This window comes from Canis aureus, chromosome 13 (assembly GCF_053574225.1).
Source record: "Canis aureus isolate CA01 chromosome 13, VMU_Caureus_v.1.0, whole genome shotgun sequence".
NCBI lineage: Eukaryota > Metazoa > Chordata > Mammalia > Carnivora > Canidae > Canis > Canis aureus.
Window position 1 is genome coordinate 14,996,606 of NC_135623.1, and position 25,453 is coordinate 15,022,058.

The following is a 25,453-nucleotide window of genomic DNA, read 5'->3' on the forward strand; positions in this document are numbered from 1 at the left end:
TCCGGAATCTGCTTCTACCCACTGCACCATCCTGCCTCCACCGATCAGCCTTTAATTAAGCCCCAGAGGGGATCCCTGGGTGGCTCAGCCGTTTAGCGCCTGCCTTTGGCTCAGGGCGTGATCCTGGAGTTCCAGGATCGAGTCCCGCGTCGGGCTCCCTGCATGGAGCCTGCTTCTCCCTCCTCCTGTGTCTCTGCCTCTCTCTCTCTCTGTCTATCATGAATAAGTAAATAAGTAAATCTTTAAAAAATAATAAAATAAAATAATTAAGCCCCAGATACCGAGGTGGGAGACAGGGACGGGGATTCAGAGGGAGGGGGTAGAGGCTCAGTCGGTCCAGGGGGGCTTTGGGGACGATTACACCGGGGCCTGGCGGTGGGGTCGTGCCCTCAGGTCCAGCCCTTGGCCCCCCGCAGGCCCCGTGCTGACGGCCAGGCCCCCCAGCTCCGTGCGACTGTGCATCCCAGGCCCCTGGATGTGCTGCTTCCCCCTCTGGAGGGGGCCTGTGGCCCTCCTGCCCCTGCCCTGGGTTGTCCTTACCTGTAACACAGCCCGTCCCTTCCTGAGACGGGGCAGGGGGTGGGAGGCGTGGGGGGAGGGCTGCTGACCCGCAGAGGAGCCCAGACCGGCTGTCTGCTTCTGTTCTAGAAGGAAGTGAGTGTCTGTGGGGCCTCAGCCAGCTCAGGGGAGGGGCTCCCGGCAGGCATCCCTGGATCCTGGCCAGGGCTGTAACTAGGGAACCTAGGGGTGCGGGTGGACACGGTGGGGGCCCCAGAGGATGCTGCGCGAGGGGCAAGGTCTCCCTTCAGCCCTGAGCTGGATGCATAGGCACCTGCCTCGGCCCGGACGTGAGCGAGCACCAGCGGCCCTTCCTCGGGGTGGAGGGGGGTTGCCAGGCCTGAGCCCTGCTCCCCACCCCCGGGCTGGGCGGACGTGGTGCCCTTGGCAGTGCTCTAACCCCGCCGTGCGGCCTCGGGGCCTGGGGTACCCGGCAGCATCTGGGCCCTCGCTCAGCCTGTGGGCGTGAAGCCTGAGGGGCAGCAGTGACCTTGGCCACCTGACCCCCCGCGCCCCTCCAGCCCTGGCCTTCCTGCCGCCTCCCACGTCCCTCAGCCAGACGCCCGACCCCGTGGTCCCCGCCGCTGGGGCTGCTCCTGTCCCGCCGAGGCCAGCGGAGGGCAGGTTCCTGGGCAGGTTCCCGGGCAGGGGCAGCCAGCGCGGGCGCAGCTCCCACGGGGCCTGCGGGCTCGGACGGGCCCTTCCTGCCACGGAGGAGCCTCACTTCTTTCCCGCGTGGTTCAAAACCACCTCACATAACCTTACCCACGCGACCACGTTTAAGTGTCCGGTTCGGAAGTCTTAAGTATATTCAGGTTGTTGTTGTGATCTCCAGAGCATTTTTTTTTTCTTTTTAAAAACTTAAGAAAGATTTTAGTACGTATTTGAGGGAGACACAGAGAGCTCTAGGGGGGAAGGAGAAGCAGGTTCACCCGGAGCCGGGAGCCTGGTGCGGGGAATGAGGACCGAGGACTCTGTGAGCCTGATTTTTTAACAAGATTTTGCTTGTTGGGTGGAGGGGGGGAGAGAGCGGAGGAGGGGCAGAGGGAGAGTACTTGAAGCGGATTCCATCCCACGACCCTGGGATGTGACCTGAGATGTGACCTGAGCTGACACCAAGAGGCGGATGTTTGACGCACCAAGCCACCCAGGCAGCCCACAGTTGCCTGGTTTTAATAAAATATGTGGCACCTGGGGTTCCAGGGGGATATTTGACTTGGTTCACCTTTACTCACTTAACTGAGAGGAAGACCGAGGCCTACGGGAGGGAGGGGGGCGCCCAGTGTGCTGCCTCTGGGCTCGGGCCTCCTGGGCAGAAGAGGTTTCAGGGACTCGGGAGGGTTTGGTGCCTCCAGGCGTCCCTCCAGGTCACTTCGGGCCTCCAGGCCCCCGAGGGCAACCGGGACCCCATCCGGGGCAGCCTTTCCCTGAGGCCTGGGTCACGGGTGGGCTCTGCCGGGTCTAAGCACAATCTACGTTACTCCACCACGACCCATGGAGCCCTCGTCTGGGTGAGGAACTGAGGCCAGTGGGCCCGTGATCGCGGGGGCGGCTTGACCGGGTCACGGCGACTGCAAGTCCGTGCTCTCAAGGCCGCGGGTTCCCCTGCCCCAGGCTCGCCATCCACGTGCAGGAGACGGACACGCCCGGGGAGCTGCTTGTGACACGCGCGGCCGGCCTCAGCCCCGCACCCCCCGTGGAGGCCCCGGCTGCGGCCCGTCGGGGGGAGCAGGACCCACCTGGGCCCCCCCTGCGGGCCCCCGCCACCAAGTCAGCGGGCCAGACCCCGAGAGGAGCCGGCGGGAGGCCCCCACTGCGGGAGCGCAGCGACGCCGAGGGGGAGCAGGTGCCCGGGGCCGAGGCCACCGGGGGTCCGAGCGGGGCCGGCGCGGCCAGAGGAGGCGACGCGGGGGCCCCGGACGGGCCGCAGGACCAGGGCTCGGCAGCAGGACAGCCCGAGCCCGGGGAGGACCGCGCAGCTGGAGACCTGGGCAGCCGAGCAGGACGGGGGCCCTCTGGGGCCCAGGCTGGCGCCGTGGTTCTGGGTAAGTGAACCCCCGCTGTGCGCCCCAGGTCAGCAGGCTAGGGGGGCTGCTCCCCGGGGGCCTTCCCGCAGCTTCCAGGGACCGAGGACACGGGTCTGGGGGAGTCCCCGACCTGGAGCCACCCGCCAGGCCTCTGGAGGTGGAGAGGGAGGCCCCGAGACGCCGCGGGCTGAGCTGGGGTGACACGTGGACGGAGGGGGAAGCCCTGGGGCTCGACGGGTGGATGCTCTCCGCCACCCGTGTCGCTCCGGGTGCAGCCAGGGAAGGCCCCGTTAGAAGGAGCACCAAGTGCCGGGCGGGGTGTTGGCCGCGCCGTGAGCCGCGCAAACGCCGTCCATCCCTCCAGCGCCGGGGGCCGCCTCCCTCCGGTCTGAGCCCCCTTCCCACGTGCGGCGCGAAGGCCACCTTTGCTGGAATTTCGGGAAGTCCCTGAGCAAGGGCTGCGCAGTCCGCAGGTAACCTGGGCCCCTGCCCCTCCTGGGCTCTGCGGTGGCCCCATCCTGGTGGCATCTCCCGCTGTTCCCTCGCCGCCTGTGACTGGTCCCAATGTGGACCAAGACCAACCTCGATTCCGGAAACCAGCCTGAGACTCCGGAGTCTCTTCTGGGGCCTAGGGCGGTGATGAAGCCGCCGTGAACTGAGGGTGGCCTATGGCCCGAGCCGGGGGCTTTGTGCCGGCCTTGCCCCTCGCAGGCTTGGGGGGCAGCAGGAATGGAAACAGGAGAGGCTAAGGAACCCACCCAGGGCCGCGGAGGCAGTGTGGACACGGCTAGATCCGACCCGGGCTGTCTGGCTCCAGAAGCCTGCGTGCAAACCTCGTGGCTCGGCAGCCACTCGGGACAGAAGGCACCGAGGGGGCAGAAAAGCAAACTTCAAGCCCAACTCTAGATTTGGAATCTTTGAGACACACTCACAATCCTGGAGACACACTGACCTTTCCAGGCTCCCAGAAAAACAGCAGCATCAGCAGCCCAGACGTGTCACCCTTGGGGCCCGGGGCCCAGGTCCGCCCTCGCAGACACGAGAAAAGAATGAGCCATATTCTCTCAAGGCAAATTCAAACTTCGACTTTGGGGAGCAACGAGCTGCTCTTCTTAAGATGAACTTAGAGAAAATAGCAGTGTTTTCACCGCACCTGCTGGTGGAGCGCCAAGTGACCATGACAAGCCCAGAAAAACCCAACCAAGCCGCCGACTTCCCGCCAGAGTCTCCCAGGCCCTAATACATAGAGCAGTTTCGGTCGTTGTGGCTGTTTTATTCCTTTACTCTGTTTTGTGCACCATTTCTAGGCTCATACACCTCTGGACAGCAAGATTTTTCCAAAAAACTTAGACTATTTTTATCTTTCCAAGTGCTGGTGTCCTGCCCCCTCCAGGCCAGCGTCCCCAAGCTGACCCTCTAGGGCTACCTCACGGGCTGCTCGCCCCGTCAGGACGTGAGAGGGTGCAAAGCAGAGCGGGGGGGGGCACTCGATCCTCCAGCCGTCGCCCTGCACCCAGCCCTGGCGGGGTCGCAGCCCTGCCCCTACCTGCAAACGGAGTCCCATCACGAAGTTCTGCTTGATGGCCCTGCTCGAGCGAGCCTCATGTTTCCTGTGGGCTGCACGGATCCACCTGGGTCCCCTCTTAACTTTAGGGAACAGACTGGGTATAATTGTCCATCTTGCCAAGAGCACCATTGGAGGTGATGGGACACGTGGGTTTGTTTGTCCGTCTGTCACTGCCTCGCTGTGGCTGTTGGGCCAGGGACCTCACTTCTCTGAATTCAGCTTGCCCCCCTGCCGCGTGGGTGACTCCCGTGAGGTGACCCTTGGGGAGGACCAAGCGGGTGGCTGAGAGTGGCGGGCTGTGCTCAGGGGGCTCACAGGCTACTGTCTCCGAACAGATGACAGCCCAGCCCCACCAGCCCCTTTCGAACACCGGGTGGTGAGCGTCAAGGAGACGTCGACAGCGGCCGGTTACACAGTGTGCCAGCATGACGTCCTGGGAGGGTAGGTGGGCTTCCACCTCGATAAGGGGCAGGGGCGGGGGGGGGGTGGGCAGAGACCCCTGGAGACCTGACCTGGCATGCTGCTGGAAGCTCTTGGGAAGGGGTCGATCAGGAGCCAAGGCCAGGAGTGGGACACACGGCACGGCGTGCAGGTGACGGGATAGTCCACAGAGAGTGGGTGAGTGCAGGAGGCCCACACAGTGTGGGCATGGGACTGCGCCCTGGAGGTGGTAGGGCCATCTGGGTGGTGTGGAGTGAGGGAGACAGTCCCTGGGGTGCAGGATAGACCACTTATGATAGGGTGAAGAAGGTCCTCTCTAGGTATCAGGATAACCCATGTGGTGTGAGTCATGACTATAGCACCTCTAGGGTGCAGGGTACTCTCCACGGTGTTTAGGAACCAAGGGCAGGACCAGGAAGCCCAGGGTGCAGGACGGCCCACCATGTATGGAGGGGGCCTGCGGGGGCTCTCAGCCTGCCGTACCGTCGTGTCTCTGCAGGGGCCGGTTTGGCCAGGTGCACAGGTGCACGGAGAAGTCCACAGGCCTCTCGCTGGCAGCCAAGATCATCAAAGTGAAGAGTGCCAAGGACCGGGTGAGGCATCTGCCCTGGGCCAGCCGGGATCTCAGGCCAAGTTCAGGGCTCCTGTACTTGCCTCCTGGCCCCAAGCCACCCCAGGCCCCTGCATGCTGCTCAGGAACCCTGCCAGCTTCCCTGCCTCTTTTCCATGACTCCCACACTCTGGGCAGCAGGGTCCCTCTGTACCTCCAGCCTTCCTTCTTTGGGCCTGAGGTTCCCTATCTGTAGGAGGGTGGGTTGACCTACGGTCCCTTCTGTTGTGAGAATTTGGTTTGGGTGATGAGTTGGAGACTAAGGTGAGAGCAGGGAAGGAGGATGTGGGCATGCACGTGTCTTGGGGGACATGGCTGGCTCATCTTCCTGACCCATTTCTTGGAAACTCCTGTCCCGTCTGACTCCGCAAGGAGGACGTGAAGAATGAGGTCAACATCATGAACCAGCTCAGCCATGTGAACCTGATCCAGCTCTATGACGCCTTTGAGAGCAAGAACAGCTTTACCCTCGTCATGGAGTAGTGAGTGTCTTGGGAGGTGGAGCGGTGACTTGTCTGCGGGCCAGGACTTAGGGCCCGGGGCCGGGGCCTGTGGTTCTAGGCAACACTCTCCCTTTCCCTTCCCCTCTCCGCGACATCTAGGAAATGTCATCGCCTCCAGTATGGAGCATGGAGGACAAAGCCATTTGTCATAAACCAGCAGTGGACCTGACTGACCTATACATGTGTGTCAGTTTGGCCTACACAATTTTTAATGATTTTGATTTAGGTGTTAAGAATTGGAAATTGGGAGATTTCCACACTGAAACCCAGATATCTTGCTTTAAAAAAAAAAAAGTGAAAGATCTAGTAGTGCTGGAGCTGCATTTCCAGCTAGAAACGGTGCTGGAGCTCCTACTGGCTGATTTTGTAGACCAGGCAACCAGTCTCCCATTTGCCACAGTCCCCACCATTCCCAACTACCCCGAAGCTGAGGCCGGAGGCCCAGAGGCCATTTATTTACTTATTTTTGTGCTTGTGTTGCTATTTTCCTTCTGGTAAGATTTGTCCTGTCGTGTCGCAACCAAGACTGGAAAAACAAGAGATAGACGAAGGGCTGTATTTCACAAAAACGTTTGTCTCACATCTGGTCTTATTTCCCCATTTTAAATTCCTGCCATGTAGGTGCTAATTGGCCCCTGTAGACAAATGAGTTTATAATCTTGGCCCAGAGTATCCAGAGTGAGCCTGGATTGTCAACACTGAAAACAATCCCCAGTCGTCCCTTTGGCCCATCGATTCCTTTTTACCACCTGCACTCTGAACTGAGCTGAGAACAGACCAGAACAAAGATCTCCATAAGACCTGGAGGGCAGTGGCACCCTCAGGTTTCCTGGGTTGGCCTCCCTAGACTCTTGGTGATAAGAGTGGACAAGTCCTCCGAGAGCCTCACTTAGGTCAGTGCCTGCCTCTCTTTGCCCTGGCAGCGTGGACGGGGGTGAACTCTTTGACCGGATCACAGAGGAGAAATACCAGCTGACCGAACTGGATGTGATCTTGTTCACCAAGCAGATCTGTGAGGGTGTGCATTACCTCCATCAACACTACATCCTGCACCTGGACCTCAAGGTCAGGCTCCACCTGGGCACGTGGTGGGTTGGCCCCCAGGGCTCCTGAGCGTCTGCTACTCTCTTACCTTAAGAGCTCTATCAACAGACGATCTTGGCTTCCATTCCTGGCTCTCTGCCATCTCCTAGTTCCGGAATAAATGAGTCATGCTGGCTCTCTGAGCCTCAGTTCTCTCATCTGTAAAATGTGGATAATCGTACCTCTTTCAGTGTTATTTGAAGATTAAATGATACGATGACCTTCTTTTCTTTAAAAATATCTTGAGCGAGAGAGAGAAACCAAGAAACAGATGCTTTAATTATGGAGAATGAACTGATGGTTACCAGAGGGGAGGGGAGGTGGGGGGTGCAGTGAGGTAAATAGATGATAGGAATTAAGGAGGGCACTTGTATGAGCGCTGGGTATTGTATGTAAGCGCTGAATCACTAAATCGTATACCTGAAACTAATCTTACACTGTATGTTAGCTAGCTAGAATTTAAATTAAAAAATTTTAAGATTCATTTAAAAAATTAAAATAGAAACATAACAAATATATATAAAGTACAGAGTGAAAGTTCCTCCCATCCAGTCTCCATGCTAAGAGGTCTTCTCTATTAGCAGTTTGACATGATACATACACAGGTGCTCATGCTACACATCTTGTTTTTAAACTTACCTTTTTTTAGTTAACAGTACATCGTGGACATCTTTTCTCATTCTCTTTAAGGGCCATGTGATATTGCATTGAATGAATGCATTACATTCTCTTTCGTCTACTAGGATGGTCTTAGGAGTGCCATGTGCTGGGTGCAGTGCCTTGCTGGTAGTCAGGACTTGGTACATGGTGCCTGTTTCTGTGGTTTCCCACTCTGCTGGGCCAACAGGAAGGTGTTTCTCTATAACACCTTCCAGGAATTTCAGTGGCTTCCCACAGGAGGTGTGCAGTAAGTTGGACAGACCTGTGTGGGTGTCCATCACTTCTTCTGAGCATCTTTTCTGATTGACTTCAGACTGTAAGGTTGGAGTACTGGGAAAAAATGATGGAGATGGTAGGGAATTGGCCTCAGGCTTCCTAGATCACTAGAACTGATTTCAGAGCTTCTGGACAAGCTACTCTGTGAGCTTGGCTGTTAGGGAAAACTCAGGCTTCTGCTCTGTGGTCCTGGGTCAAAGACCAGCCTTTGGGGCAATACTTGTGTCTCTGCAGCAAGAGATAATCATTACTAAGGCCCATTTCCCAGCCAGGAACAGGGCATGTGGTGGTTTAGTCCCTTTCTGGCCATGAGATCTTGGGTAAATTCCTTGATCTTACTGATTGATCTTGCATAAGCTCATCGATTGCAAAATGGGGAATCAGCATCTACCTCTTAGAAGTGTTATATGATTTAAACATGGAGAAAGAGCCCCAGAGCTACTGTTTAATACAATAACCACAAGCCCACGTGTGGCTATTAAACACCTGAAATGTGGCTAGTGTGACTGAGGAACTGAATTTTAAATCTTATTAATTTTAATTTATTTAAATTTAAAAACTGACACTCTGGTTATTATCATACTTTTAAGTATATTTGGAATGACTTCAATATGTGAATTTACTTTTCAACTATAAATTTCATGAAATCTAAATACATCTAAAATATTTCTGATGAAAATTTAGTATCTGAGTTGAGGTGTGTTGTAAATATAAAATACATGCTAGATTTCTAAGTCTTAATATAAAAAAAGAATGGAAAATATCTCAATGTTTTTCATATTGATAACCTATTAAAATGATAAAATATTGGGCATATTGGGTTACATGAAATATATTATGGAGTTAAGTTTTAGAAAATACTTTAAGATGAATGAAAATGAGAACACAATATACTAGAACTTATGGGATGCATTTAACCCAGGAGGAAATTTGTTGCAAACAAGAAGAAATATCTCGAATCAGTAATCTAAGATCCCACAAAGAAGAGCAAGTTAAACTCAATGCAGAAGAAGAAAGGAAATAATAAAGAGTAGAGCATAAATAAATGAAACAGAGAATAAACAATAGAGAAAATCAGTGAAACCAAAACTTGATTGGTTGGAAAGATCAATAATCTTTGTGATTATTCTCAATAAGATATGAGCAAACTGAATACAACAACATGTAAAAAGGATTATACATATGACAAAGTAGGATTTATCCTAAGAATGCAAGGTTGGCTTAACATATGAAAAATCAATCAATGTAATATGCCATATCAATAGAATATAGAACAAAATCACATGATCATTTCAATAGATGCAGAAAAAAGACTTGATGATGTCAGACAACTTTTCATGATGAAAACAGTAAACAAAGTAAGTGCAGAAGAAACTTCTTTAACTTGATAAAGGCCATGTATGGAAAACCCACAGCTAACATTATACATAATGGCAAAAAGTTGAGTGCTCTCTCCTTAAGATCAGGGACAAAACAAGGATGCCTGCTCTTGCCGCTGCTATTAAACACTGTACTTCATGTTCTAATCAGGACAGTTAGACAAGAAAATAAGTAAAAGGCATACAGATTGGAAAGGCAGAAGTAATACTCCGTTCTCAGATGACATGATCTTGCATATAGAAAATGTTGAGGAGTTGGAGGGAAAACTATTAGAACAAATAAGTGAGTTCAGCAAGGTTAAAGGATATAAGACAAATGTGTATCACTTGTAGTTCTATACCTAGTAATTAATAATCTGTAAATAAAATTAAGAAGAATCCATTTACAATAGAAGAGTCCTCCCTCTTGGTTTCCTTTTCCATGGTTTCAGTAACTTGTGGTTGGCCACAGTTCAGAAACAGATGATCCGCCTTCTGATGTACGGTTAGAAGGTCAGTAGTAGCCTAACACTAAAGCACGATTCCTACATTATTCACCTCACTCCGCATCACTGGGCATTTTGTCATTTCCTGTCATCCCAAGTAGAAGCCTGAACGTAGTAGAATAAAATATTTTGAGAGAGAGGCCACATTCCCATAATTTTTATTATAGTATATTTTATTTTATTTTTTATATAAATTTATTTTTATTGGTGTTCAATTTGAACATATATTGCCAACATATAGAATAACACCCAGTGCTCATCCCATCAAGTGCCCCCCTCAGTGCCCATCACCCAGTCACCCCCACCCCCTGCCCACCTCCCCTTCCACCCACCCACCCCCAGTCGTTTCCCAGAGTTAGGAGTCTCTCATGTTCCATCTCCCTTTCTGATATTTCCCACTCATTTTTCCTCCTTTCCCCTTTATTCCCTTTCACTATTTTTTTATATTCCCTAAATGAATGAGACCATATAATGTTTGTCCTTCTCCGATTGACTTACTTCACTCAGCATAATACCCTCTAGTTCCATCCACGTTGAAGCAAATGGTGGGTATTTGTCGTTTCTAATGGCTGAGGAATATTCCATTGTATACATAAACCACAGCTTCTTTATCCATCATCTTTCAATGGACACTGAGGCTCCTTCCACAGTTTGGCTATTGTGGACATTGCTGTATACATATTTTATAATTGTTTTGTTATTAGTTGTTAATCTCTTACTGTGCCTAATTTATAAGTTATTTATAAGTTAATCATAGGAATGTATATATAGGAAGAAACATAGCATATATAAGGTTTGGTACTCTCTGTGGTTTCAGGCATCTACTAGGGGTCTTGGAATGTATCTCCCATGAATAGGGGGGTGCTACTGAAATATCAAAAAGAATAAAATATGCAGGAATAAATTTAACAGATGAAGTGCAAGACTTGTGTTCTTAAAGCCACAGAACATTATTAAAAGAATCTAAAGAAGACCTATAAATGGAAGCATAGCCCATAGTCATGGATTGGAAGACTTAATTTTGTTAAGATGGCAATAATTGATCTACAGATTGAACACAATCTCCATCAATATTGCAGCTAGCTTCTTTACAGAAATTAATGCATTGATCCTAAAATCCAGATGGAAATTTAGGGGATGCAGAATAGCAAAAACAATCTTGAAAAAGAAGAGCAGGGCAGCCGCAGTGGCTTAGTGGTTTAGTGCCACCTTCAGCCCAGGGCGTGATCCTGGAGGCCTGGAATCAAGTCCCATGTTGGACTTCCTGCATGAAGCCGGCTTCTCTCCCTGCTTCTCTCTTTCTCTCTCTGTGTCTCTCATGAATAAATAAATTTTAAAAAAAGAAAGAAAGAAAAAGAAGAGCAAAGCTGAAGGACACACATCTCCCAATTTCAAAATTTACAACTAAGCTACAGAAATCAAAACAATGAGTTATGTGTATGAGGATGAATAGATAGCTCGATGGCATACAGTTGACAGTCCAAAACCAAACCCTTATATTTGTAGGATGTTGATTTTTTGATAACTGTGCCATGACAATTCAATGAAGAGAGAATAATCTTTTCAATGGACACCAAGCTTGATACCCACATGCAAAAGCATATACTCATACTATAACCAAAAATTAACTCGAAATGGAGTGTAGACTTAAATGTAAGACCTAAAATTATAAAATTCTTAGAAGAAAACATAGGAGTAAATCTTTGTGACCTTGGATTACTAGGCAATGATTTCTTGGGCATGACTCAAAGCAAAAGCTAGAAAAGAAAAATAGATAAATTAGACTTTATCAAAATTAAAAACCTTTAGGCTTCAAAGGATATCATTGTGAAAATGAAATGATAGCCCATAGGATGGGAGAAATATTTCCAAACAATATATCTGATAAGGGACTTATGTCTATAATATGTAAAGAAATCTTACAACTCAAAAATTGAAAGACAAATTTTTGAATAGGCGAAGGATTTGAAAAGACATTTATCCAATAAAGATATACAAATGGGCAATAAGCATATGAAAAGATTAGCAACATCATTAGTCATTGGAGAAATGCAAATAAAAACTGCAGTGAGATACTATTTCACACGCATTAGACAAAGTTAAAATAAATAAAAATGACGGGGACACCTGAGGGGCTCAGCAGTTGAGCATCTGCCTTTGGCCCAGGGTGTGACCCCAGGGTCCTGGGATCGAGTCCAGCTTCGGGCTCCCTGCAGGGAGCCTGCTTCTTCCTCTGTCTGTCTCTGCCTCTCTCTGTGTGTCTCTCATGAATAAATAAAATCTTCAAAAAATAAAACTGGAACTCATACATTGCTGATGGGATTGTAAAATTGAGCACCCACTTTATTTTTTTTAATCTTTTTTTTAAAGATTTTTATTTATTTATTCATGAGAGACACAGAGAGGGGCAGAGACACAGGCAGAGGGGGAAGCAGGCTCCATGCAGGAAGGACTCAATCCCGGGACTCCAGGATCGCGCCCTGGGCCAAAGGCAGGTGCTAAACCGCTGAGCCACCCAGGAATCCCCAGATCCTAAAATGTTAAATGCAGACTTACCTCATGACCCAGTGATTTTACCTCTAAGTATGTACTCAAGAGAATTGAAAACATAAGTCAACACTAAAACTTGTACGTAAGTGTTCTTAGCAGCATTGTGCATAATAGCTCCAAAGTGAAAACAACCTGAATATTCACTAACAGATGAATAGGTGCACAAAGATGGTATATCCATACAATGGAATAATTTTCAGCTGTGAAAAGGAATGAGGGAGGTACTGATACATAGTACAATATAGATAAACCCTAAGGATATTATGCTAAATTAAAGAAGGCAGATGCAAAAGGCCGGCATTTGTAGGATTCATTTATATGAAATGACCAGAACAGGTAAATTGAAAGAGACAGAAAATACATTATTGGTTACAAGATTTAGGGAAAGGATGGAGAGTGACTGAAAAATGTTCTAAAATTAGATAGTGATGATCATTACATAACTGTGAATATATTAAAATCCACAAAATTAAAAAATAAATAAAATCCACAGAATTATATACTTTAAAATGAATATTATATTATTTATTATTTATTTTCAATAATGCTATTATAAAAATTAAGTTCATTTATTTCTTTTTTTTCATTCCTTTTTACCGTTTTACTGTAGCTGCTAGAAAATTTTTAATTATAGATATAGTTCACATTATATTTCCATGGGACAGTGTTGCTCTAGACCTTAGAGAGAAGATATGGAGACTTCGAATCCCCATTCTCCTGCTCTTACCTGAGGAGCTGGATGACTCCATTATAACATAAATAACAATAAAGCCTCCTGTTGGGAGAATAGTACTGACATTTGCTTTGAAAGCTGTACAGTATTTAGCAGCATATGTGTGACTCGATCCTTATACCCTCCCAGGAGGAAGGCAGGAAGTCGTTATTACTCCCATTGCACAGGTGGAGACACTGAGGAAAGAGAAGGGACTGGCCCAGGGCCACGGATGCAGATAATAGACCCCTAGACCTCGGGCGCTAGGCCTCGGTCTCCAAGGCTTTTCTACCATAAACCCTCCATGTGCATCCACCCCAACCCCATCCAAATTTGTTTGGCTCGAGAAGCAAGCATCGTGCCAGGCTCCCCCCAGGCGTCCAAGCTAATCTGAAGAACTTAGAGGAGAAGCGTGTCAGGACCACCACCTCCATCCCTTGGGTCACCGCTGTCATCACAAAATGGGGGATTGACATTGAGAGCTCTGATCTCCTGACCAGATTCCTGCAGCATTGGTTCCCACCCCCGAGATTCTGCTGTCATGGGTCAGGGTTGGGCCTGGACATCAGGACCTTAGAGCTCCCCTGATCATTCTAATGCACAGCCGACTTTCAGAACCATGACCCCGAGCCGACAGTCTCCAACAAGCAGCTTGTGGGCCAAGTCTACATCACAGGGATGTTCTGTTTGACTCCTGCACATGGGACGTATGTTTACATTTGGTTGTCAATATTTAAAAGCATGGAATTTTACATAAAAATCTGTAGTCTGGCTTCTCTCGAACAACCGGGCCTGCATTCCGTGTGGTGACCACTGGCTGGAGCTGCTTTACACAGGCCAGAAGTGCCCCCGTTCTCTACAAGCCATGCCACTCCCTGTTGTCTCAAGCCCCCCTTCCTCCCGTTTACGATCTACATATCCCTGTGGGACTGTCCTGTCCCCTTGGCTCTCCTGGAGGCTGGGAAACTGCGGCCTATTGACAGAAGTGTGGCAGGTGCACACCTTGGCTGCCGGTTGAGCTAAGCACATGTCTCTCTCTTTCCCAGCCGGAGAACATACTGTGTGTCAATCAGACAGGACATCAAATTAAGATCATTGACTTCGGGCTGGCCAGAAGGTAAGAGAATTGTATCTGGCACTTTGACAAAACTCCTCGGGGACCCCTTGTGACTGTCTTGGATGTGCCAATCCTTGGGTTTGCGACTGACACAGGACGTTCTGTCACGGAGCGGCTGGTAGCCTTTGCGTATGCAAACAGGCCTCAGAGGACCCTGGGGACTGGGGTGGCTTCACGCTGCAGACTCTGCAGGCTTCCAGGGGCAGGGACGGTGCTAGATGTCACATAGCTCGGCACACCCTGGCTCCAGGGCTGCGGTGGGGACAGACTGGGTCTGAGGACGCCCACGCAGTGGTGCTCTTTGAACTGTCACATCCTCCCTGCTCAGACGAGGTTTGAAATACAATTAATCCCACAGCCTGTCAAGGAGAAGCAAGGACTTCTGCCTTATAGCAACAGTCTACAAACAGGGGTAGTTGTATGTCCATCCTCCAGGCTTTCTCCAGAATTCTGTTTCCACCGAGAATGACATTTCTCTGAGAATCACATATTTTCTAGGTACAGCTGAATTTTCTGCTCTTCAAATTTTCTGTCACCCTGGTGGTCATTTTCCCCAAAGAAGTTGTCTTTGTCGCCTTATAAGACTAATGGTGTCCTCCACTCCATCCACAAGGGGAAGAAAGCAAAACCTTGTCCCAGGGAGACAAAGCCACTCAGCCTCTGGTGTCCAGACCTGCCTCCCAGAAACAGTAATCAAAACCACAGAGCGTCTTCCTGGGTCCCTCTCCCATGGGGTGAAGTGGTAAATGTACTTACCTCTTTGTAGGGGTAAAAGATGCATTTCCAATGCCCACATTAAGGATGGGAGGCCAAAGGTGAGGTCATGAGAGTAATGGCAGAGGGAAGTGTATATAACCCTACTGACCTTCAGGGTCCCCATCACCCAGTGGCTGGTTTTTCAGGAACAATACCAAACCCCCCAACCCAAATGCTTCAAAATCACATTCAATCCATAATGTAAAAAATTGCTTAATGTTTTCCTAAATAATGTCTTATAAGGTTTGGCCACATCCTCTACACTTGCATGTCCTATATGCTAGAACGAGGTCTCTGTTATCACTTTCCAAAGAGCCTTTGTGGACATTTCTCCCCTCACCGCGGGCCCCTCCCCATGAAGCTTAATGCCGCAGAGGTCCTTTGTGTCTGTCCTGTGTCCTACATGCAGCTGAAGTCCTATGTGCCTGCACCTCTGGAGGGCCACAAAGCCCTGTAACGGCTAAGACTATTTTTTTTTTTTAATTTCTATTTATTTATGATAGTCACAGAGAGAGAGAGAGAGGCAGAGACACAGGCAGAGGGAGAAGCAGGCTCCATGCACCGGGAGCCCGACGTGGGATTCGATCCCGGGTCTCCAGGATCGCGCCCTGGGCCAAAGGCAGGCGCCAAACCCCTGCACCACCCAGGGATCCCCTAAGACTATTTTTTTAAAGTTTTTATTTACTTATTTGTGAGACAGAGAGAGAGGCAGAGGCAGAGGGAGAAGCAGGCTCCCCGTGGGGACCCGGGGTCATGCCCTGAGCCCAAGGCAGATGCTCCCCCGCTGAGCCGCCGGGGCCCCAGCCCAGACTTCTCCGCCCTTCCAGGGGGCAACGTTCAGGCAGCGGGCAATTCTGTTCCCCCTGAATGCGCAGCCTCCCCAGGGCATGTGGAGCGCCCCCACCCCAGATGTCCGATCGCCAGAGGAGCATGTACAGTGACAAACCGGATTCAGGCAGAGTTAGCAGCAGGGGCTTGGAGTCTGGGAAGGAGGACCCAGCAGCCTGGGGGGGCAGACTGGGGGGCGGGACGGGAGCGGGGAGGGGGTGTCCTAGGGGATGCAGGCTCTGGGGGGGATTGAGGGAAGAGGGCGCAGGGAGGAGGGGGGCTAACAGGGAGCCGGACGTTGCCCCGGGCCGCGCAGTGTGACCTGGGGCGTGAGAGGGGCCGCGCGGTCAAGGCCCACCCCCGACTCTCCTGAATTTGCTCACCTGGTCACAGGCGTTAGTGGCAGTGATTTTGCCGATGGGCCCGGGGCAGAAAACAAGCGCGGGAACCGCATCGGCGGGAAGGCCGCCCACGGTCCGCGGCCGGGCAGGTGCAGGTGCAGGTGGCACTTGGGTTGCTCAGGAGCCCATCCCGCGGGCGGGCTGCCTGCTGGGGCTGCAGCCGGGAGGTAAAAGGAAAACATCAGAAACATCCGCAGCAGCCTGGCAGACTGGCCTTGGCAGAAGGATCATTTGGCAAAATGGGATTTGCCACATCGGTCCGCTCCCTGGGGAGCATGAGGCAATCAGAGAGGAAGACTCTTGAGGGAATGTGCGGGGGGGTGGGGGAGGGTTGGAGAGCCTGTTTTATACCCCGAAGAATTAAATGTAAAGAGGGAGGAAAAAGCCAGCTGCGCCCTATAATACACACTGTAGAAAGCGAAGGCGTATTTCTGGGTGCAGCGATTAGGAGCAGCGGAGACTTGCAGTGGGTGTAGGGCCTCCAGTCACACGGGAGAACTGCAGGTCTTCAGGGGCCCTGACCTCCAGCAAGAGGGACCAGCACCACACCGGGTGGGGCAGTGAGAGCCATCGTGGGTCTAAATAGGGACATGTCAAGGGTCAAGGATGGGGCTGGAATGGGAAGGATCTTCTTTGAGATTGGTCTCCAGAATTTGGGGTGCAGGGTTGTGCTTCCTGACTGCCAGTCGGGTGCTCAGATTGGAATCCAAGCCCCATTTCATCAGATCCTTTGGCAGGTCGAGGAGGTGCCCACGCCGTTGCTGTGGGGCTGCAACCCCGTATGTGACCCTATGATCACAGAGGGCCTTATGCTAGGAATTTGGAGTCGGGATCTCGGTGGCTATTTTGGCAGAGCTGTGGGGTTGGGTCCTGCCACAGTACTGCTGTGTAACGAACCACCCCAGATGGCAGAGGCTCAAGACAGTCATCTATTCTCATCTCCACTTCTGCGACCCAGCTGGGGGACTGGTATGCTGGACCCACCTCATAGCCGCTCATGATAGGCAGCCTTGTAAACAGTTGTCAAAACACACCACTGATTAAAAATTAAAATTGTATAAACTTACAATTAAAGAAATTATATTAAAAACAAAGATCAGAGGCAGCCCGGTGGCTCAGCGGTTGAGCACCTGCCTTCGGCTCAGGGCGTGATCCTGGGGACCCGGGATCGGGTCCCACATTGGGCTCCCATGGGCAGCCCGTTTCTCCCTCTGCCTGTGTCTCTGCCTCCCTCTGTGTCTCTCATGAATAAATAAAATCTTTTAAAAAATAAAATAAAAACAAAGATCACATTTTCAAATGTTAAAATCCTTGCTGCTACTTTTGCTCCTGGAGTTACCTGCGCCTGTCGTACCCGTACAGCGGAAGGCCGTGGAACGGTGCGCCTGTGGGCACATCTCTTCCCGACTCCGCGTTCAGTGGCGTCATGATGGGGGTTTGAAATGAGCCGTGGTGAAATCAGTATTTACACCACTGAGAGTGGCCCCTGCTGCCAGTCAGGCTCTAATCAGACAGCTGGTTGTTCCATATTTACCCAAGTGCCACTGGTTGGGAATCACTGGTTCCCATTCACTGAGCTGACGTGGGCTTGGATCCAAGATGCGGGTCAGTGAGGACAGGTCTGCTCCGCGCGTCCTCTCCTCATGGTGATGGCAGGGGAGCGACAGCGCAGGCTGGGCTGGGCCCACTGTCGCTCCCCACACAGCCCTGGCGGCCAAGCCCAGCGTCCACGGGAGGGCAACATATGCTGCCGCAGGTGCAGTGAGCTGCAGTCCCGGATCAGGATGCGCCTGTGGGGCAGGACGAAGCAGGGAAACACCGCCCAGGCCCGCGAATGTGCCTTCCAGGGGCTGAGAGCCTGGGTCTTCTCTTTTTTCTTCATTTACAGGGGATGGAGAAGCTTCAGATCTTTAGTTGTGAAACAAAACATGCATTTTAGAAGTGAGAGTATACCCTGAAAACGTACATTTATATCACAAAGCCCTGCCCACCTCACAGCTGCAGACACATTTGCTGGAACGTGCGTATCCGCGCTCGTATTCAAAACAAACCAGTTTTCATTTCTTCCCAAACATTAACGTCCTGTCAGTAGTGATAGATATTTTGCACCTTTTCAAAAGAAAACAACACACTATTTTACAACAAAACCCAAATGAAGATCTTCATCAAGGCCTCTGCATCCATTTATTTAACAAAGGTTTTTCCCCACATGATGAATCAAATACTGTTTCGCCCTCTTCTTATCCTCGGCCCCGAGGTGCTGCAGGACGTTGCGGCTTCCCTAGGACTCGTCAGGGCCTCGCAGGCTGCGTGCTCTGGGGCGAGCTGTCCCTCTCAGCTCTGCTCCTTGGCCCTGGGTCAGTGGTCAGAGGGCGGCGGCGTGTTGCCAGAGGGTTCCCGCTCTCCTCCCGCCCCCTGCTCCCCACGTAAGGCCACCAAGACGACCCTTGCAGCTCTTCCACTGGGAGAATATGGGCCGTGTTGCCCGAGGGCTGCATTGACCTGGCTCTCGGCAAATTTCGAAGAGAAAACTCTTTGACCAGTCGCCTCCTTGGTTTAAGGGAAGCAGGGCACATTGGCAAAATATTCATTTTATTCTCAATTGCCGTATCTGCAAGATGGGGACAGTAATCTTACAGACTTCATGGGGCTGTTGTGAGAACGAGAAGAGATTATATATGTAAAACTTTTAGCCTGGCCAATCAAAAGTGCCCATTACATTTTATAAATTAATACTTTACTATTTTTTTTTAGAGCCATCTTAGGTTCACAGTGAAATTGAGGGGAAGGTACAGAGATTTTCCATGTGCCCCTTGCCCCCTGTCATGCCTCCCTGACCAGGGTTATATTTGTCACCATTGATGAACCTACGCTGACACTATCACTCGGAAGTCCATACTTTACCGTTCGCTCTTGGTGTTGGACACTCTATGGGTTTGGACAAAAGTATCATGACGGGTGTTCATCGATGGTGCCGTACAGAGTATTTTTAAGTCCTACAAATCCTCTTTTCGCCCCGTGTATCTCTCCTTTGCTCTTCCCACTCCAACCCCTGGCAACTGCTGATCTTTTTAGGTCTCCATGGCTTTGCCTTTTCTGGAACGACATGTAGTTGGAACCATTACAGTATGCAGCCCACCCAGGCTGGCTTCTTTCACTTAGTACTGTGGACTTGTTTCCTCTATGTCTTTTCATAGCTTGATAATTCTTTTTATTTTATTTTATTTTTTAAGATTTTATTTATTTATTCATGAGAGACAGAGAGAGGCAGAGACACAGGAGGAGGGAGAAGCAGGCTCCATGCCGGGAGCCCGACGCGGGACAAGATCCTGGGACTCCAGGATCGCGCCCTGGGCTAAAGGCCGGCGCTAAACCGCTGAGCAACCCAGGGATCCCCAATTCATTTCTTTTTAGCATTAAATATTATTCCATTGTCTGGATATACCACAGCTTATTTATCCACTCACCTACCAAAGGACATCTTGGTCGTTGCCCATTAAATTTTAGCTAAAGGCTTTCTAAAAGTCTAGAAGTTCTAAAAACCACCTTTGACCACCCCCTTTCTCACTCAGCCATTAGTTCTCTTTCTAGCCTTTATTAATCGTGCTGTCTAGAACCTTTTTTCTAATTCTCTTTCTTTTTGTAATTGTGTAAAATACACATAAAACTTACCATCTCGACCATTTTTAAATGAATTCATTGTTGTGCAACCAATCTCCAGAACTCTTTTCATCCTGCAAAATGAAATTCTGTACCTATTAAACAGTAACCGCTCAGTTTCCTCCTGCCTCCAGCCCCTGGAAATCATCCTTCTACCCTCTGTCTCTGTCTTTGTACCTTATCAAAGTGGAACCGTACAGTATTTGTCTCTTTGCTGCTGACTTCTTTTGCTCAGCATAAGGCCCCGGGGGCTCACCCGAATGACGGCGTGTGCCAGAACTGCCCCGTGTAGGGCTGGGCGATAGTCCACGGGATGTATCTACCACGTTTTACTTGTGCGATCATCCATCGATAGACACTTCCTTGAGTTACTTCCTCCATCTGGCTACTGTGAATAGTGCCGTGAACGTGGGTGTATAAATATCTCCTCAAGATTCTGCTCTCAATTCTTTTGGATATACACCAGACGCGGGATTGCTGGATCACGTGGTAGTCCTATTTTTAATTTTTTTGAGGCCCTGCCACACTGTTCTCCATAGTGATGGCACCACGTTACATTCCCACTGGCCAGGGTTCCAATTCTCCACATCCTAGCCGACTCTTGCTACTTTCTGTTCTTTTGTTTGGTTGGTTGTTTTATAGCAGTCACGATGTGCAGTGTACGTCTTTGTGGTTTTCATCTGTGCTTTCCCGATGAGGAGTGGTCATCATAGTTGCATGGTTACTTTTTCTAGTACTCACCAAACACTCGTGCCACGAGGGCAGCCCTCCACGGACAGCTGCTGTCAGCGTGTCTGCGCTTGTTCACGCGGCGGCAAGCTCAAGGAGACGTGCTGATCGTCTCTCCTTTTCACACTGTAATTGCTTGGAGGAAGAGGACCGTGCTTTTCTGATTCTCCCCAGGGACTCAGGAACGTCTAGAGTTGGGGCCGGGGGGTATGATGACCCAGGAAAGCACTGGGTGGTGTGGTGGGAGGCGAGGTCCAGCCAATGCGGCGGACGGGAGTCTGGGAACGTCGGGCTCCTGCCTGAAGTCGTCCCAGCTTCTACACCGTCTCTTGGGGCTCGGCCCACGGTCCTCTGGACCCTTTCTTCCCCAGGTACAAGCCTCGGGAAAAGCTGAAGGTGAACTTCGGCACTCCAGAGTTCCTGGCCCCGGAAGTTGTCAACTATGAATTTGTGTCCTTCCCGACGGACATGTGGAGCGTGGGGGTCATTACCTACATGCTGTGAGTGCCCGGGAGCCTGGCTCCCAAGGGGTCCGGGGCCGGCGGTCTTGGCTTGGGTCTCCTTAGGAGCAGCAAAGGTTTGAGTGCGAGTCTTATTTGAGAGATGTTCCCGGCAGAGGATTAGGGACACGAGACGGAGGAAGACCCCAGTAAAGCACGGCTGCTGAGTCATCCTGTGGGCACCTGGAGTTCATCCTGCCAGGGACGTCTGGGACCCACTGAGGAGCAGCCCCTCCATCATTCTATCTGAGCAGGGGCAGGACTTAGGGCATTTACACACCAACTCTTAGTGGTCGCTGAGCTGATTCCGGGGGGCACTGGTTCCCTGAAACTTCTGGGTGGGCCTGCAGGTGCTGCGGCACAGGTGGGGCAGGACGGGGAGGGTGGGTCGGGCAGGACGCCGGCTGGGGCATCTTCTACTAAGCTGTCCCCCCTGCCCCGTGCCCCCTGCTTTCTCCGGACCGAGGAAGCAGAGTTGGGGTGCCCCAAGGGGAGATGTGTGGCCTCCCTTGGCTTTGCCTCAGAGGCCCCGTCAAGGCATGTACTTTGCTCCCGGGCCACACCCCCATACGTGTGTGCTGCCTCTGGAGGGGGAAGTTTGAGGCCCAAGGCAGCAGGTAGAGTCCTGTCTCTCTGCGCTCACTCCAGACAGGCTAATGCACCAGTTTTCCTTTGGTCCTGTGGCTTGGGCTGGGGGTGAAGCTAGCCAGGCTGTCTCAGAGACTTGAAGGGTATGTGTAAGTCAGGATGTACCTGATAAATGGACAGTCTGGACTGGGTCTCAATTTATCCTCCACTTCAGGCTAAAAGCCAAGTAGGTGAGCACAACTGGGGGTTTATCCAGACACTCTTCATGCCTCCAAATTTTCAGTCCTGCCACCTCCTCCCCTAGCAGAACCCTCTGGACTATCTCCGGGGGGTGCTTTTCTTTTGAACCCTCTTGGTTCTGGTTAATGCTGCTTGACCTTGGGAAGACCTCTCTCCCATTGCTGCGTGTCGGCAGATGCGGCTCTGCGCACTGACGGTCCTCTCCCTCTTCTGTAGACTCAGCGGTTTGTCCCCGTTTCTAGGGGAAACAGATGCAGAGACCATGAATTTTATTGTGAACTGTAGCTGGGATTTTGATGCTGACACCTTTGAAGGGCTGTCGGAGGAGGCCAAGGACTTTGTTTCCCGCCTGCTCGTCAAAGAGAAGAGGTACCCTTCGTTGCTCATCAGGCGCAAACCATTTTGATGGTAACCGCCCATCTGGGTGCTGTCAAGAGCGGGCTGGTGCTGGGCTTCCTCTGGACCAGTTGTGTCCAAGATTTCTTAGTCTGCTACCTCTTTGGAGCAAAAAAATTAACAGGAAGAGAGATGAAAGAAATCAACTGTAAAATAAACAATTTAGGAGCATAAACTCTTGATAGAGTTTTAGAAAAGACCACGTATATAAATTAGTACTATTACCAAGTTATCCCTTTTAATAGGTTAATGTTGAATAAAAGCTGAGATATGCAGATATTATTCCCCAGAATAAAGGCCAGAAAACCTCATTTATTGATAACGAAGGCCTATTTAGTTTTCAGCAGCCGTATCAAAGCCATGGGTGGAACCATGGAGTTTTCTGGTACTCATCAGACATAAATACTTGCAAATGGCCCAGGGTGAGGCCCAAGAGCCTGGGCTCTGAGACAGCCCATAGTTCCCTGGCCTTTACTATCTCATTCTTTCTGATTGTGAAAAGTCATGGGAGGAAACGTATTTTTAATTTAGATGAATGAAACTGACATTTTTCTCTGGAACGAGAGACAAGCTTCTTTCAAGGTTCATGTTCTTTCAAGGTTTTGTTCTTTTCTTAAGAGCATTTCCAGGCTCGGCTGGCCTTCCTACTCCCTGTCCTGATGCCCCAGCTCTCTCCGGGAAGGTGATTAATCACTGAGATACATTCCCTCTACAGAGGGCAGGGAGCATTTTGCTGATCTTGTTCTTGTACTTCTAAGGAGGAGAATTTTAGATACGAAGAGTTCCTTTTCAGTATGTGGCGTGGATCTGCCCGAATGATTAATCCGTTCCACTGACTCAGGCTTCCTACCCGGCTGAACCAACTTCTGGACAACCCGAAAAGGCAACCCTAACTAAAAGTTCCAACTTCTGTTTGATTTCACAGCTGCAGGATGAGTGCCACACAGTGCCTGAAACATGAGTGGTTGAATAATTTGCCTGCCAAAGCTTCAAAATCCAAAGTTCGTCTCAAATCCCAATTACTACTGCAGAAATACATGGCTCAGAGGAAATGGAAGGTATCTTTTTTCCTAGGAAAGGTAGCATTTGTCTTTTTAATGTGTCCTTTGAAAGAAATGTAGCTTTTACTTACATTTTCATTCTAAATAGAAAAATTATTTAGAGGAAAAAAAAATGTCTTATGTCAAAACCTGTTTTCTTGATTAGAAATGCCATTGACCAAAACCAACTGGCATAAAAGTTCATACTTGGGTGGACACTTGTAATGACAGACTCAAGTCTGAGCATATGTTCTCAACGACAATAGTAGTGGAGTGCTTGGAACTTCCTGCCTGCAGCCTGAGGTCTGATTCTTTCATGTTTCAGAAACAGGAGCTGGGAAAACCATACTAAGTTTCTAAAGCTTTGTAATTTTGTTTACAAACAGAACTCTTTGATACCATGGACATAAAATCTGTCTCAGAAACATCTGTCCTCCAGGAAAGTGGCTTTCCAACATTTTGATATCAACTCGGATCCTCACTAAAAAACAGAAACAAACAAACAAAAACAGAAACAAAAGCCCTGACCTAGAGAGATCCAGTATACATACATATCCATACGAAATGAAAATACCCTAACTTTTGCTAAATGGAGTGCGATGCACTCGGGTATTTTCTATTCTATTGATATTTGTTTTCATTCAAAAAAGTGCTGGTCACGACCCACCAATTTGACTTCATGACCCACTGGTAGACTGTGAGCCACAATTTGAAAACCAGTGTTCCAGTGGGCTCCATTTTTCACGTGAAAAGGACAGGATACCATATTCTCTCACTTCATACTCACTCCAGGATGCCCCAAAGTTGTGTGGCAATTCCACTAGAACTTTGCCACAAAGTTGTTTTCTCCATTAGATCCTCATCTTTGAATAATCCCAAGTGGCTAAACTTGCTTAAGTCCTTTTATTGTTTCTTTTTAAAGCAATTGGTCTAAAAGTATATTTTTTTCTTCTTTTTTTCTCTCCTTAACAACAAGAAACATTTCTACGTGGTGACTGCTGCCAACAGGCTAAGGAAATTTCCAACTTGTCCCTAATTCTCAACTCTGCTGCTCCCGTGGGTCCAGAAGTTATTGAGACTGGTGGTGAAGTGATGACTCAAGATTTTTGATAAGCCGGTCTTGTACTAATATTGATTCCACTTATTTGTAAAGGAAGGTTATGGCTGTTGCCTTCCTCATGGATGAAAAGTGGCTGTAAGGAAAGTGACCTACAAAATTTTTTCTGCCTTCTGAGATCATACTAAGTTGAAATGCGGTGTTTACTTTTCAAGTATACCTGCTTTGGGTGATAAGCATAGGCATGCTTTAGGTAGGTAGGAAAGCTTCTATTTCGTATATGCCCAATTTAAAGTCTAGACTTATTCTGATTGAAGAACTCAGTAGACTATTACACGGGGACATTCAGTGTTATTCCCTCCAGCACAAAGAATTCTTAGAACTTGGATTTGCTCAAGTGTGAGCTGACATCTTATTGTACTACCCTGCGCTTGTGGAAAGCAATGTGGATTTAGGGCAATGATCCCCAAACTTGTTTTAACTTGCGCTTCCTTTTGAGAATGAAGCCGCACATCCTTTAATATTCTTTGAAACTTCAAAATATACCACTTCTCATGGCTAAATCAGAACAATGATCATTTTGAATGTGCTTTTAAAATCTATACACACATCCACCTTCTCCTAATCGGCCCTGTGCTGCCATTGGTAGTCTTGGTCCTGATCTCCCTTCCCTGGTTATGAATTTATGGTCTAGTAAGTTTGGAACTGATATGCAATATGGAAAAGAGAGTTAAGAGTGTAATGATGTGGGATGCCTGGGTGGCTCAGTGGTTGAGTGTCTGCCGTTAGCTCAGATCGTGATCCCGAGGTCCTAGGATTGAGTCTCACATCAGGCTTCCTGCAGGAAGCCTGCTTCTCCCTCTGCCTATGTCTCTGCCTCTCTCTCTGTCTCTCATGAACAAATAAATAAAAATGTTTAAAAAAAAGTGTAATGATGTGCCGCTGAAAGAAACGCCAATGATACATCATGAGACAATAAACTGCTCTGCTACTGCTTTATTAAGGATATACCACTTTTGATGTTGTCAGTTAACTGACCTATAAAATGAATAACACGAAGTACTTCATTATTTGAAAGTAAAGAATGCTTTTAATTTCCTCACTTCTAACCTGATTTTTGTGCTATCCCCATGAACTTCTCAAATCAGCAGTCTTAATAGTATAACTACTATTTTTAGTTAAGTTTAACTACTAAAACTTTTAGTTTTTTGGTTTTTTTTTACTTTCAGTTTTTAATTAGCCATGTAATAGTTTCACAGCCTTTCAGGATTTTTGTTCAAATAAAGACCC

General features: G+C 49.3%; 1 protein-coding gene across 1 annotated transcript in view; it reads left to right on the plus strand.

Annotated features, from left to right (window-relative positions):
* MYLK3 (myosin light chain kinase 3) overlaps window positions 1-25,162 on the plus strand; it is a 34,659-nt gene extending 9,497 nt beyond the window's left edge. The window contains exons 4-13 of the mRNA XM_077844854.1: window positions 2,173-2,603; window positions 4,488-4,593; window positions 5,093-5,186; window positions 5,576-5,685; window positions 6,630-6,771; window positions 13,898-13,968; window positions 20,714-20,842; window positions 21,887-22,039; window positions 22,992-23,124; window positions 24,083-25,162. Of these exons, the coding sequence (XP_077700980.1) occupies window positions 2,173-2,603; window positions 4,488-4,593; window positions 5,093-5,186; window positions 5,576-5,685; window positions 6,630-6,771; window positions 13,898-13,968; window positions 20,714-20,842; window positions 21,887-22,039; window positions 22,992-23,124; window positions 24,083-24,142 (1,429 nt within the window). The 3' untranslated portion in view covers window positions 24,143-25,162. The remainder of the gene's footprint in view (window positions 1-2,172; window positions 2,604-4,487; window positions 4,594-5,092; window positions 5,187-5,575; window positions 5,686-6,629; window positions 6,772-13,897; window positions 13,969-20,713; window positions 20,843-21,886; window positions 22,040-22,991; window positions 23,125-24,082) is intronic.
* The last annotated feature ends 291 nt before the right edge of the window (window positions 25,163-25,453 follow it).